Here is a 12,707-nt window from a genome sequence, read left to right as displayed (position 1 = left end):
CAGCTAGAGGGAAGCCTGGGTCCTAGGTGCCAGAGGGAAGCCAGTGCTGGCAGCCAGGGGGAAGGAAGGCCTACTCTTGCACGAATTTCGTGCATCCAGCCTCTAGTTCACATATAAAAGTATGAGGCTCAGGGCGAGAAAAAGAGGCAAAGCTAAGACCTAAACTAAATTTCCTTTTTTGCTTAGTCTATAGGGTGAAGTTATCCATCATGTAACAGTTAAAATAGCCCCCAAATCATTAATTTATAAGTAGATTTAACAACAAGCAGTGTGGTTTTTTTTCTCCAAACCATTTCCTACCCACATTCAGAGTGCGGACAAATATGATCTACTTTTACACAGTTAACAAATAAATTGGTGTTAGCTTTTCTCAAGGACACACAAAGATAAGATAAAGACCAATCAGAAGATTCATCTCAAGTGAAAACATATTTTCACACAAATACTTATACATGAATGTTCACGGCAACATTATTCATAATAGTCAGAAGTGGAAAACAACCCAACTGTCCATCAACTGATGAAGAGATAAACAAAATATGGCATATCCATACAATGTAATGTCATTCAACAATCAAGTGGAATGAAGTACTGATACCTGCTACAACACAATGAACACTGAAAAAACTCTGCTAAGTGAAAGAAGCCAGTCATGAAGGACCACAGAGTGTATGATTCTATTTATATGAAATGCCAGGAATAGGCAAATCCAGAGATAGAAGGAAAGTAGACTGGTAGTTGCTTGGGGTGGAGGGGGTTAGAGAGAAATAGGGAGTGATTGGTAATAGGTATGAAGTTTGTTTTGGGGATCATGAAAATGTTCTAAAATTGTGATGATGGTTGCAAACCTCTGGGAATATACTAAAAACCAATGAATTGTTCACTTTAAATGAGTAAATTGTATGGTATGTGAATTATCTATATATATAAAGAGCCAGGGTCTGTAACGTCCAAAACAACCAAATGGATGACCGAAAACTGGAAGTCAGTCCTGCAGTCAGAGCAACCCAGCACTGACTGCCAAAGGGCTGTGGATCAGGCCTGGAGAGAGGCACGGAGAGAGAAGCAGGGTCTGATTTGCAACCCCCTCAGCAGTCAGTGCTGGGTTGCTGTGGGGACCCAGCACTGATTGCTGCCGCTGCAGGCGCGGTGACCCAGCACTGACTGCCGAGGGGGCTACGGATCAGGCCTGGAGAGAGGCCCGGAGAGAGAAGCAGGGTCTGATCCACAGCCTCTGTGGCAGTTGTTGATCAGCCCTTGCCTCTCTTTCTCTCTGGGCCTTGCCAGCAGCTGTGGGGGCTGCTGATCAGCCCCGCCTCTCTGATTAGGCCCAGAGATAGGCCCAGAGACACTGACTGGCATAGAAACTGACCAATCAGAACCAAATCTGGGTGAACTGTGAGGAGCCAATGGCTACTTAGGAGGCGGAGCTTTTGACGCTGACTGGCATAGAAATCAACCAATCAAAACCAAATCTGGGTGAACTGCGAGGAGCCAATGGCTGCCTAGGAGGCAGAGCCTTTGATGCTGACTAGCATAGAAACCAACCAATCAGAACCTAATCTGGGTGAACTGTGAAGGCAGAACCTAAAGTGGGGGCTGAGGAGGGGTTTTAAGGGCAACAGCTGTTTGGTGTAAGGTGTAAGAAAGTGGTTCAAATTTTTAATGACCAGTTTGGCAGTATAGTGCATATGGCTGGCTATCAGTCCAGATATAGGGATTATGTATTTTTGTCTGCCAAGAGCATCTCCTCCTGCTGAAAAGGCCACCCTCCTCCCATTTAAGCAATGCTATCCTATATAATCTATCTATACTAATAAAATGGTAATGTGCTAATTAGACCAGGTCGACCAGCCATCTTCCAGACATCTGACTTCCTTCTGGACAAAGCCATAGTGGTAGAAGCTGAGGCAGAGGCAGTTAGGGGTGATAGGCCGGCAGGGGAGGGCAGTTGGGGGGCGAGATCAGGCCAGCAAGAGGTCAGGGGCAATCAGGCCAGCAGGGGAGGCCAGTTGGGGCAAGATCAGGCCTGCAGGGGAGGGCAGTTAGGGTCGATCAGGCAGGCAGGCAGAGGTGATTAGGGGCAATCAGGCAGGCAGGCAGAGGCTATTAGGGGTGATCAGGCAGGCAGGCAGAGGCAATTAGGGGTGATCAGGCAGGCAGGCAGAGGCAATTAGGGGCAATCAGGCAGGCAGGCAGGTGAGCGGTTAGGAGACAGAGGTCCCAGATTACAAGAGGGATGTCCAACTGCCAGGTTAGGCCCGATCCTGCAGGGATCCCACAGGGATCGGGCCTAAACTGGCAGTTGGACATCCCCCAAGGGGTCCCAGATTGGAGAGTTGGAGAGGGTGCAGGCTGGGCTGAGGGACCCCCCCCCCACCCCGTGCATGAATTTCGTACACCAGGCCATTAGTATCTCAATAAAGCTATTATAAAAAAAACTGGAGACCAAGTGCACAAAATTCATGCACTCACAGGTGTCCCTCAGCCTGGTCTGTGCCCTCTCGCAGTCTGGAGCCCTTGAGGTATGTCTGACTGCCAGCTTAGGCCCACTCCCCGTGCGGGCCTAAGCCGGCAGTCAGACATCCTTAGCACTGCTGCGGAGGCGGTAGAGGCTCCTGCCACTGTTGCTGTGCTCGCCAGCCGTGAGCCCAACTCAGGGCTTCTGGCTAAGTGGCACTCCCCCTGTGGGAGCGCACTGACCACCAGGGAGCAGCTCCTGCATTGAGCATCTGCCCCTCTGGTGGTCAGTGTGTGTCATAACGACTGGCTGTTCCACCGTTTGGTCTATTTGCATATTAGCATTTTATTATATAGGAGGGAGGGACTGACAGAGGTCAGAGGGGAGCGTGATGGACATAGACAAAAGTGTGGTGATGAACAGAGGTTGGGGGGGCTGGGTGGAGGAGGGTAAAGAGGGGGAAATGGGAGACATCTATAATAGTGTCAACAATAGAATAAAAACAACGATATACCACTACACTACACACCTATTAGGAAAAAAAAAAAGATACATATGAACTATGCATTTACTACTTTGATAAAATTTAAAAATTTACAAAGAAAGAATTTTGTCCAGAAAGGAGTGTTGTTGAAAATTTTTTTATTTTACTTTTTTATGGTAAAGCTAAGGAAGCTTCGGAGCCCCTGTGAGGGCTGGATTTGTTCTGGGGGAGAGAGCAAGCAAGTTGCCACCAGCAGCATTTTGGATAACCTGCCTGAAACGATTTAAAAGAGAAAGGGACAGATTCCCCAAGCCTATAGTTATTTGTAATTTATTTTCTTATTCTAAATAAGGTCATTTTTGAACCTTATTGAAAAATCCTCCCTCCTAAAATTAGTGCTTCAGGTTTAGTAAACTATAGGCCTCACAAAACCTGTTAGTCCCTGAGGGTCGGGGTCCCCGAAGGAGTTCGGATTAATTCATTATATTTACCTGCTCCTTTTAATTCTTGTTCTGGGGAGAGTGAGGACAGTTTTTCACTCAGTAATTTTTATAATAAGAATTGTACTGGAACCTACTCCTTCTTTGGCTGTTTGCGGGTTTACCTTACCGGGAACTCACAGAGACTTTAAGCCCTTTGAAGATAGGGATAGAGCTGTATTGTGTTTCTATAATACAGGCACAATGTTAGTACAACTTTTATAAATGTTTGTTGGAGAAACTGATAAATTTCAGTGCCATGAGGCATTACTTTTACTTCTACTCCATCTCTTTACTGAGACTTTTGTGCAAAGCATAAGGCTGAGGGGATGAGCAGGTAGAGCAGAGTAAAGTTGCTTTATCCAAACCCTAGATCCCATACTTTGATTTTACACAGTAGATGCATTTCTGAATGACATTCTGAATTGGGTATATTAGATTTTGCTAACATCAACTCCCTTTACTCATAGAGATTATTTTTAATGATGTTTAAACATTTCGTACTATGAGGTGCAAAAATATTTTATTTCAAGAATCTTTGTGCATTCTTTCTGTAGTAAAGTGAATTATCAACATGGTACGCCTATTTGGGGGGTCTGCTTAAAATGGGGCACACCAGTACTAAATTCGGCTCTAACAATGACTAATTCTCACACCACATGTGGAGTTAGATGGCTATTGGACATAACCATTTCTTTTGGTCCCTTTGCTCCCACAGCACCTGCTTCAACAAGAGGCAGTGTCCTGACCCTCCATGACTTCTTTGTCATGGCGTCCGCGGTGCGTCTATTGCCTGAGGCCTTGGCAGTCAGCTGGGCATTGACCTTCCCAAGATGGCGGCAACCTGGACAAATGCACATCAGGGGCGGGGTCCTGTCGGCAGAGGCCAAGCAGGAAGGCACAGGGGGAGGGAGAGCTTTCAGGCAGGCCAGCTGAATCGGAGGACTCGCACCAGCAGCTTCCCTCCTCCTTTCCTCTCTTCCTTGGCCAGTGGCCGGATGGCTGAGGGGAGCAGGAGCCACTGGCGAGGCCGGGTGCAGGATCTCGAGGGTAGGGAGCCTGAGGTGCCAGTCCTGGCGGGGCAGGTGGCAACTTCTTTCCCCAGCTTTTGGAGAGTGTTGGGGGTGAGAATGTGCCCAAGCCTCTGCGCTGGGATGGGGCCTGGAAAGGAGGGAGGCTGCCCCCTTCCGCACTGCTGGGTGGGATGTTGCGGGGGAGGGGCTGTGGATCCCTAGCCCAGACCCACCCTCCCAGGGGCAGGTCGTGGGCTCAGGTGCCGTGGAGGCCACTGGACCTTGGGGGCAGGAAGGAGCATCTGGGCCTGCCCTGCAGCGAGTCCCTGGCTCAGGTGTCTGAGTGGCAGGCGGGTAGTGGGTGCCAAAAGTAGGCGAAGAAACTGGCCCCAGGCCTGATAGCTGAGGCGTGCAAAAATTCTGCCCGGGCAGCGCCGGGGCCACGAAGTTGTGGCAGATTAAAAAGCGCTGGCATCTGTGGCCTCGACACTGGCGCATGGGTTCTGAGAACCTGGCAGGGTGCAGGCCACACCTCTCCTGCCTCTGCCTGGCACGGGCTCTGCCGCACTGCAAGAGCCACTGCGCTCTACCCCACCGCCGCGAACCACTGCTCGTGGGCCGGAGGGAGAGACCGAGAGGTGCTCAATGCACCTCGTGGTGACCAGTCATTTGGTCATTACAGTCATCACAGACACTGGCTTTTTATATATATAGATTCTTTGGTTTGTGAAGAACATTTTTTCTTTTGTTTTCTAAAATTTGGTTTTGTTTTCTACCTTTTTTCATAGCAAAGGGTATAAAACTCTTGGGATCTCACTATCCTATGGATAGCTTCACTTAGTACCATGTTTTGAAATGCCATTTTTATACCAAGAACTCAGTTTATATGAATACTGGAGACTCTGTGCATGAAATTCATGCACGGGTAGGGTCCTTATGCCTGGCCTGCGATCAGAGCTGATCAGGTTCCCCACCTCCCCGCCTCTTCCTTCCCTCACTCCCTCAACACCCTGCTGCCGCCGCTGGTCACCCACCATATTCCGCGCCACCCTCTGGTGGTCAGTGCACGTCATAGCGAGCGCTCAAACTCCCGTTCTCCCAGTCAAACTCCCAAGGGGACACTTTGCATATTAGCCTTTTATATATATAGACTAGAGGCCTGGTGCACAAAATTCGTGCACAGGGGGGTGGAGGGTGTCCCTCAGCCCAGGCCTGCACCCTCTCCAATCTGGGACCCCTCGAAGGATGTCCTACTGCTGGTTTACAGGGATTGGGCCTAAACCAGCAGTCAGACATCCCTCTCGCAATTTGGGACTGCTGGCTCCTAACTGCTCACCTGCCTGCCTGCCAGCCTGATTGCCCCTAACCACTCTGCCTGCTGGCCTGCTAGCCCCCAAATGTTCCCCTGCCAGCCTGATCACCCCCAACTGCCCCCCGTGCCAGTGTGCTCGCCTCCAACTGCCTCCCCTGCTAGCCTGCTCACCCCCAGCAGAGTGATGGTTAATTTGCATGTTTCTCTTTTATTAGTGTAGATATGTCTTAAGATAGAGACGAAAGATTTTTCCAAAACTTGTAAAACAAGCAAATTGGATACACTTAAGGGACATAATCTGCCAAAGTGACACTTCTTAGATCCTAATCAAGAAAGTACTTAATGGGTTTTATGGCAAGATGCAAACTGTTGAGACGTGAAAAGGCACTGAAAAGCAGATTATGAGAAAGATCAAAGTAGTAGTCACTTAGGGCAGTAAAGAAGAACGAATGAGACAGTAAGGGAGAAAGAACTAGATTAAGGATCAGAAAGTCTAGGTTTACCACTCTTCAGCTAGATACTTGGGGTAAGTAATTTAGCTTTTGGTTAAACTGAAAAGTTCTCTTTGCTCTTTCTTTTGTAAAATATAGTGGTAGTAAAGTCATAGGTAAGCATCACATTCATATTACAGACAGGGAAACTGAGGCAGAGAAAGATAAGGTGTTTTTCTCCTTTTCCAGCCAGATGTGGCAGAGCTATGCTCTAATCCATTTCACTACACTGCCTTTGCCACACCCCACACTCTAGTCATCTGTCCCAGTTTGCACAAACATATATCATGTTTTTATAGTTGATGCCTTTGTACATGTTATTGCTTCTACCCAAATTTGTCACCTAAACTGTCAGTGTGATCTAGGCCAAATTATTTAGTCTCTCTCTGAGAAAAAATTTCTTACATGTAACATGGAGAGACTAATATATATAATCTTTCAAAGTACTGTTACAAATATTAAATTAATTGAGGTAATATATGTCAAATGCCTGACATACCAAAGACATTCTAAGTATCGGTTTCTAGCTGCTTGCACAGGTGACACTAGTGCACAGGAGGACATGCATCCTTCAGAGTTCTGCTTAAGCATCACCTTGTTTTGCTGCCTCTCTTGTCCCTTTTTAATTGCCCTGGCAGTGTAATTCTACCTCTCCCTTATTTTTACTCTGGCATATGCCACATTATAACTCTATGACAGACCATCAGCCAAACCATCTCCTAAGTAGTTTTCCTGCTTTCCAGACGTGCCCCACCTCCACTTCATTCTTTATGGTGCTGAGTAATTTTCCTACAACCCAAATCAGTCGATATAATTTCTCAGCTTAAAATTCCTCATCAGCTCCTATTACTCTTCAGATAAAGTCCAAATTCTAAATGTGGCCTATTATGTCCTATATAATCAGAGCCCACTTTCTTCTCTAGATTCATCTCTCTACAATCCCCTTCCAAACCTCATCATATCATACTCTCAGCTCCAGCCAGTTTGAACTTGCCAGCTCTTCCTGAATCAGGCTCTAATTAGCATAGGCATCACTGTCTCTGGATAGCTTTCCAAACCTTCAAGTCTGGGTTAGGCACCACTCTCCATGTCCTCTTGCCTTTTTTTAAAAAATATGTTTTTGTGTGTGTTTTATAATCCTCATCCGAAGATATTTTTCTATTGATTTCTATAGAGTTGAAGAGAGGGAAAGACAGAGAGAAATATCGATGTGAGAGAAACACATCGATTGGTTGCCTCCTGCACGTGCCCTGACTAGGGCCTGGGCCAGGGAGCAGCCTGCAACCGAGGCATCCTGGGAATTGAACCCAGGACCCTTTGGTCCACAGGCCAACGTTCTATCCATTGAGCCAAACCAGCTAGAGCTAATATGGTTTTACTGATTTTTTTTTTGATTTTTTTTTTTACAAAGAGAGAGGAAAGGAAAGGGTTAGAGAGATAGAAACATCAATGAGAGAAAAACATCCATCAGCTGCCTCCTGTATGCTCCCTACTGGGGATCAAGCCCACAACCCAGGAATGTGCGCCCTGACTAGAATCGAACCAGTGACCTCTTGGTTCATGGTGCTCAACCACTGAGCCCCACCAGCAGGCACGCTTGGCTTATTAAGCACATGAAGTCTCAATCAGAATAAATGCTCCATGAGGGCAGGAACCTTTTTTTACTACTGTATCCTAAGTAGTAAAAACAATGCCTGATATATAGTATATACTCAATACATAGTTTCTAAATGAATGATTGTATGAATTTGTTTGAAGGTACATCTATTCTACCATTCTGTGGAACAATCTTCTGATTCACATATCCCAGGATCTAGCAATACCTACCTATTACAAAGTAGGCACCCAATAAATATTCATTCATTATTGGGCTTCAGTCTTTTCATCTGAAAAGGAGACAATTCCTTCTCCTATAAAATTATTTTTCTAAGAAGGAAAGATGACTAAAAAGAATGTCTAAGATGTACAGGAATATCCATGGAAATAGTAACTTCAACTGGCAGAAAGTAGGCTCTAATGAAAAAATGTATTTGTGTTTCCATTAAGTGGGCTATTTATCTTTTCCCTTATCACTAGATCAATATAAACTGTGAAATGGAGGTAGAATAGGGGTGCTGAGTGGCATCCGTGTAAAAGGTAGAGGGCAGAAACTAAAATAGAAAAAAGAAATAGCCACATATCGTAGCTAATGCTGCTGACATTTCACATTTGATTTAATTAACTTATTTTCCTTAGGTAATAGGATAAATACTACTATTGTTGACAATAACCAATTCTCAGATCTCAAAGATGCCTAATGCTGTCACCTCTGTAAAGACCTGAACCAAACTGCAAGCAATTTTGAGTCATCAAGATTGTTAATCAACAAGAAAGTAAAGTAAAAGATTATAAATGACTAAGACAATTAATTGCCTTAAAATCATGACTGATCCTCACCGTGTTTTTGGAGAATCTCCTGAAGATCTGGCTTAGAAGCATTATCCAAAGTGCTTTCCCCATCAACACTTCCTTCAGTATCCTCTTCTGTAGCAGAAGAGCCAACTGAGAGAACATGAAGTTTGGTTTCTGAATCTTGAGCATCTGGCTTCAGGAAAGCAGCTGGACCATCAATGCCTGGGACCAAAAGAAAAGAGACAGCATAACCGACTATTTAGCTGTGTGGGTTTGGAGTATGTGATCAGAATTAAGAACCACCAAAACACTTTATTCTCCCCTTTCCTTAATATCCATGAAGATATTGTTAACAGAGTAATCCAGGACTGGTGTTCATTTTAGTAACATGCTCTGACTCTTACTAAAGTAAAATGTGCCTGATGTTGCCTTGAGAAACTTAAGAATGAGACTATGAAAACAAAGTAGGTCCTCCAAGGTTCAAATCCCATACAAATCAATAGCTTCAGGGGCTTGACTTAGAGGCTCTTAACCCCATTCGTCCCTTGTCCTCTCATCATCTTAGAAGATCCTTGGAGTCCTACCTATTGGAAGAATGGATGCTCTCTACCAACTCCTGGCTTCAAAGTTAACTGTGCCAAAATCCTATCTAATAAAAGGGTGATATGCAAATTGACTGTCACTCCAACACAAGATGGCCGTCCCCATGTGGACACAAAATGGCTGCCACAAGATGGCCGGCAGGGGAGGGCAGTTGTGGGCGATCAGGCCAGTAGGGGAGGGCAGTTGGGAGGGACCAGGCCTGCAAGAGAGGGCAGTTGGGGGCAAACAGGCCTGCAGGGGAGGGCAGTTAGGGGTGACCGGGCTGGCAGAAGAGGGCAGCTGGGGGCAATCAGGCCTGCAGGGGAGGGCAGTTGGGGGGGACCAGACCTGCAGGGGAGGGCAGTTGGGGGGGGACCAGACCTGCAGGGGAGGGCAGTTGGGGGGGGACCAGGCCTGCAGGGGAGGGCAGTTGGGGGGGACCAGGCTGGCAAGGGAGGGCAGTTAGGGGTTACCAGGCTGGCAGGAGAGGGCAGTTGGGGGTGACCAGGCTCGCAGGAGAGGGCACTTAGGGGGGGACCAGGCCTGCAGGGGAGGGCAGTTGGGGGGAACCAGGCCTGCAGGGGAGGGCAGTTAGGGGCGACCAGGCTGGCAAGGGAGGGCAGTTAGGGGTGACCAGGCTGGCAGGGGAGGGCAGTTAGGGATGACCAGGCCGGCAGGGTAGGGCAGTTAGGGGCAATCAGGCCAGCAAGGGAGCAGTTAGGTGTCGATCAGGCTGGCAGGGGAGTGATTAGGGAGTGATCAGCCTGGCAGGCAGAAGCAGTTAGGGGCAATCAGGCTGGCAGGCAGGTGAGTGGTTGGGAGCCAGCAGTCCTGGATTGTGAGAGGGATCCCAGATTGGAGAGTATGCAGGCTGGGCTGAGGGACACCCCCCCGCCCCATGCACGAATTTCGTGCACCGAGCCTCTAGTGTGTAAATAAAGACTATAAGCTCCTAAAATAGGCTATTCTGGACTAATTCATTTGACATCTAAAAATAACATTTCTAGGGTAGATATATACTTTATGGTATCTCCTACTGATTAGACCATTGCTTTTATTCTGCCTCAAATACCCAGAATTTAATTATAAAAATTTATGAAGGCCTGGCCGGTGTAGCACAGTGGTTGAGCGTCGACCCATGAACCAAGAGATCACTGGTTCAATTCTCAGTCAGGACACATGCCAGGGTTGTGGGCTTGAACTCCAGTAGGGGGCATGCAGGAAGCAACCAACCAATGTTTTTCTCTTACCTCATCGATCTTTGTATCTTTCTATCCCTTTCCCTCCTCTCTCTCTAAAATCAATAAAAACATATTTTAAAAAAATTTATGAAGGTACGTTAGTGTTAATACTAATGTTGTTTCTTTGATCCATCTAAGAATTTTCCTGCCTTCTTCTGGGTTTGAAAAAACTGTACCCCAGAGGTAAGAGATGCTGCCTAAATACACACCATGTAGGATGACATTGTTGTGAGGCGTATGAGGTTCCACCAAGGGAGTATGCTCCTCACTACCTCTTGGCTTTGACCGACGTAGCCTGGCTTCTGGGTTTGGCTGCACCATGAGTGGTTCCAGGCGCTTTTTCCTCTGCTTCTTCTCCAGCAGTGCTCTCTAGGAAAAAATTTGATATTATACCCAGGAAAGTTATGACAAGACCCACCCACTTTGTACATTTACAGTGTTTTACTGACCCTCATACAAAATCCTTGTGAATTAATTTTCCCACTTAAGAAATGAGAAAATTGAGGGGCAACAGCTCATTCATTTAGTAACTATTTATTGAACACCTATAAATATATATTTAAATGATACAAATGTATTCCTAGCCAAGCTGAAGATCATGATACAAGTCTATTTAAAAATATGTAGTAATTATCATATTATTATCAACACATGGTCACAAGTTTAAACTATATAAACACATATGCAGAAATAAAAGATAAAGGAATACAAAGAAACATAGTCTTTGCGTAGTAGACTATAAATAATTATTTTCCTTTTTCTAGATTTTTAATTTTTCTTACTTTTGTGATCAAAAGAAAAATTTTATTATTGTTTAAGCCCCAAATTATTTTCATGTTTTAATTAGCAAAAAAATAGTAAGTTTGCTTTCTTGCTCATCTATCTATATAAAACCCTAATATGCAAATTAACTGAACGGCAGAATGACTGGAGTAACAACCGGTCGCTATGATGCACACTGACCACTAGGGGGAAGATGCTCAACGCAGGAGCTGCCCCCAGCCCGCAGGCCCCAACCGGAGGCGGCGGCAGGGGGTGGGAACAGTGAACGGGTGATGCCAGGCCAAGGCAGGTGAAAGCAGGGGCCCCGATCACCCCGCTGGTCTCCTGCAGATCGGCCCTAATCACTGGCCAGGCCTAGGGACCCTACTGTGCACAAATTTTGTGCACTGGGCCTCTAGTTTTTACATATTAATCAAACAAATTAGGGCCAAGGGATAACAGTTGGAACATTCCAAATAGAAAGCAATCAACTCTATGAACAAAAGCAAAATATGGAACATGGTAGCAAGAAGTCAAAAAAAAAGCATGCAAGACCATGAGAAAAAATCCAACAAGATGGAAATGGAGGTACTAGACCCACACTATTTTTAAGCTTTGGCAAATAAGAGCATATAATATGCCCTAACCGGTTTGGCTCAGTGGATAGAGCGTCGGCCTGCAGACTCAAGGGTCCCAGGTTCGATTCCGGTCAAGGGCATGTACCTTGGTTGCGGTTTCATCCCCGGTAGGGGTGTGCAGGAGGCAGCTGATTGATGTTTCTCTCTAATCAATGTTTCTAACTCTCTCTCCCTCTCCCTTCCTCTCTGTAAAAAATCAATAAAATATATTTTATTTTAAAAAAAGAGCATATATATACATATAGAAATTATTATGAATCTGGGATATCTCAGAATAGAAAAGTACCAAGTCCCACGCTAAAAAATTAAGCCATTGTTTAAAAAAATATATATTATAACCTACTTTATTGTTTCTTAGGCAAAAAGCCATCTATTTACCTTTTTTTAATTAACAGTGCTTTTAAAAAGTGTCATTAACAAGAAGAGTTATTCTAAGGGGTGAGACTATGGGCAGGAAAGGAAATGTGCTTTTCCTGAACTGGCCTAAGGAAAGCTTGCAGATAAACTCAGAAGATACAGAAAAAATGACTACTCTTTTTTACCCAACCTTGTTTACAGTAGGTCCTCGAATAACATTGTTTCGTGATAATGTGGAAGGGATGCCTAGGAACTTAACTCTTGTTTATATCAATTAGCCTATGGTAAAACTGGTTTCATTATACGTCATTTCCCTTAAAGTTGCAGAACCTATCAGGACATTAAGTGAGGACTTACTGTATAAGGAAACGACTGGAGACCTAAGATAATGTGCCAAAAAAATGGACAATCCATGAAAAATAGAGCAAACTTGGGAAGGAATATGTTTTGAGACTCATGAATTCATGTGAATAGATGGACTTTAATGTACCAGGAA

General features: G+C 45.4%; 1 protein-coding gene across 1 annotated transcript in view; it reads right to left on the bottom strand.

Moving 5' to 3' along the window:
• Positions 1-12,707, bottom strand: part of TULP3 (TUB like protein 3) — an 82,899-nt gene that overhangs the window by 10,967 nt on the left and 59,225 nt on the right. The window contains exons 3-4 of the mRNA XM_054718779.1: positions 10,664-10,823; positions 8,677-8,853 (exon numbers count right to left, since the gene is read on the bottom strand). Coding sequence (XP_054574754.1) covers positions 8,677-8,853; positions 10,664-10,823 — 337 coding nt within the window. The remainder of the gene's footprint in view (positions 1-8,676; positions 8,854-10,663; positions 10,824-12,707) is intronic.

The sequence above is a fragment of the Eptesicus fuscus genome, chromosome 7, assembly GCF_027574615.1.
Source record: "Eptesicus fuscus isolate TK198812 chromosome 7, DD_ASM_mEF_20220401, whole genome shotgun sequence".
Taxonomy (NCBI): Eukaryota; Metazoa; Chordata; class Mammalia; order Chiroptera; family Vespertilionidae; genus Eptesicus; species Eptesicus fuscus.
Note: the sequence above shows the minus strand (reverse complement) of the source record. Positions and strands in the feature narration are given on the sequence as shown.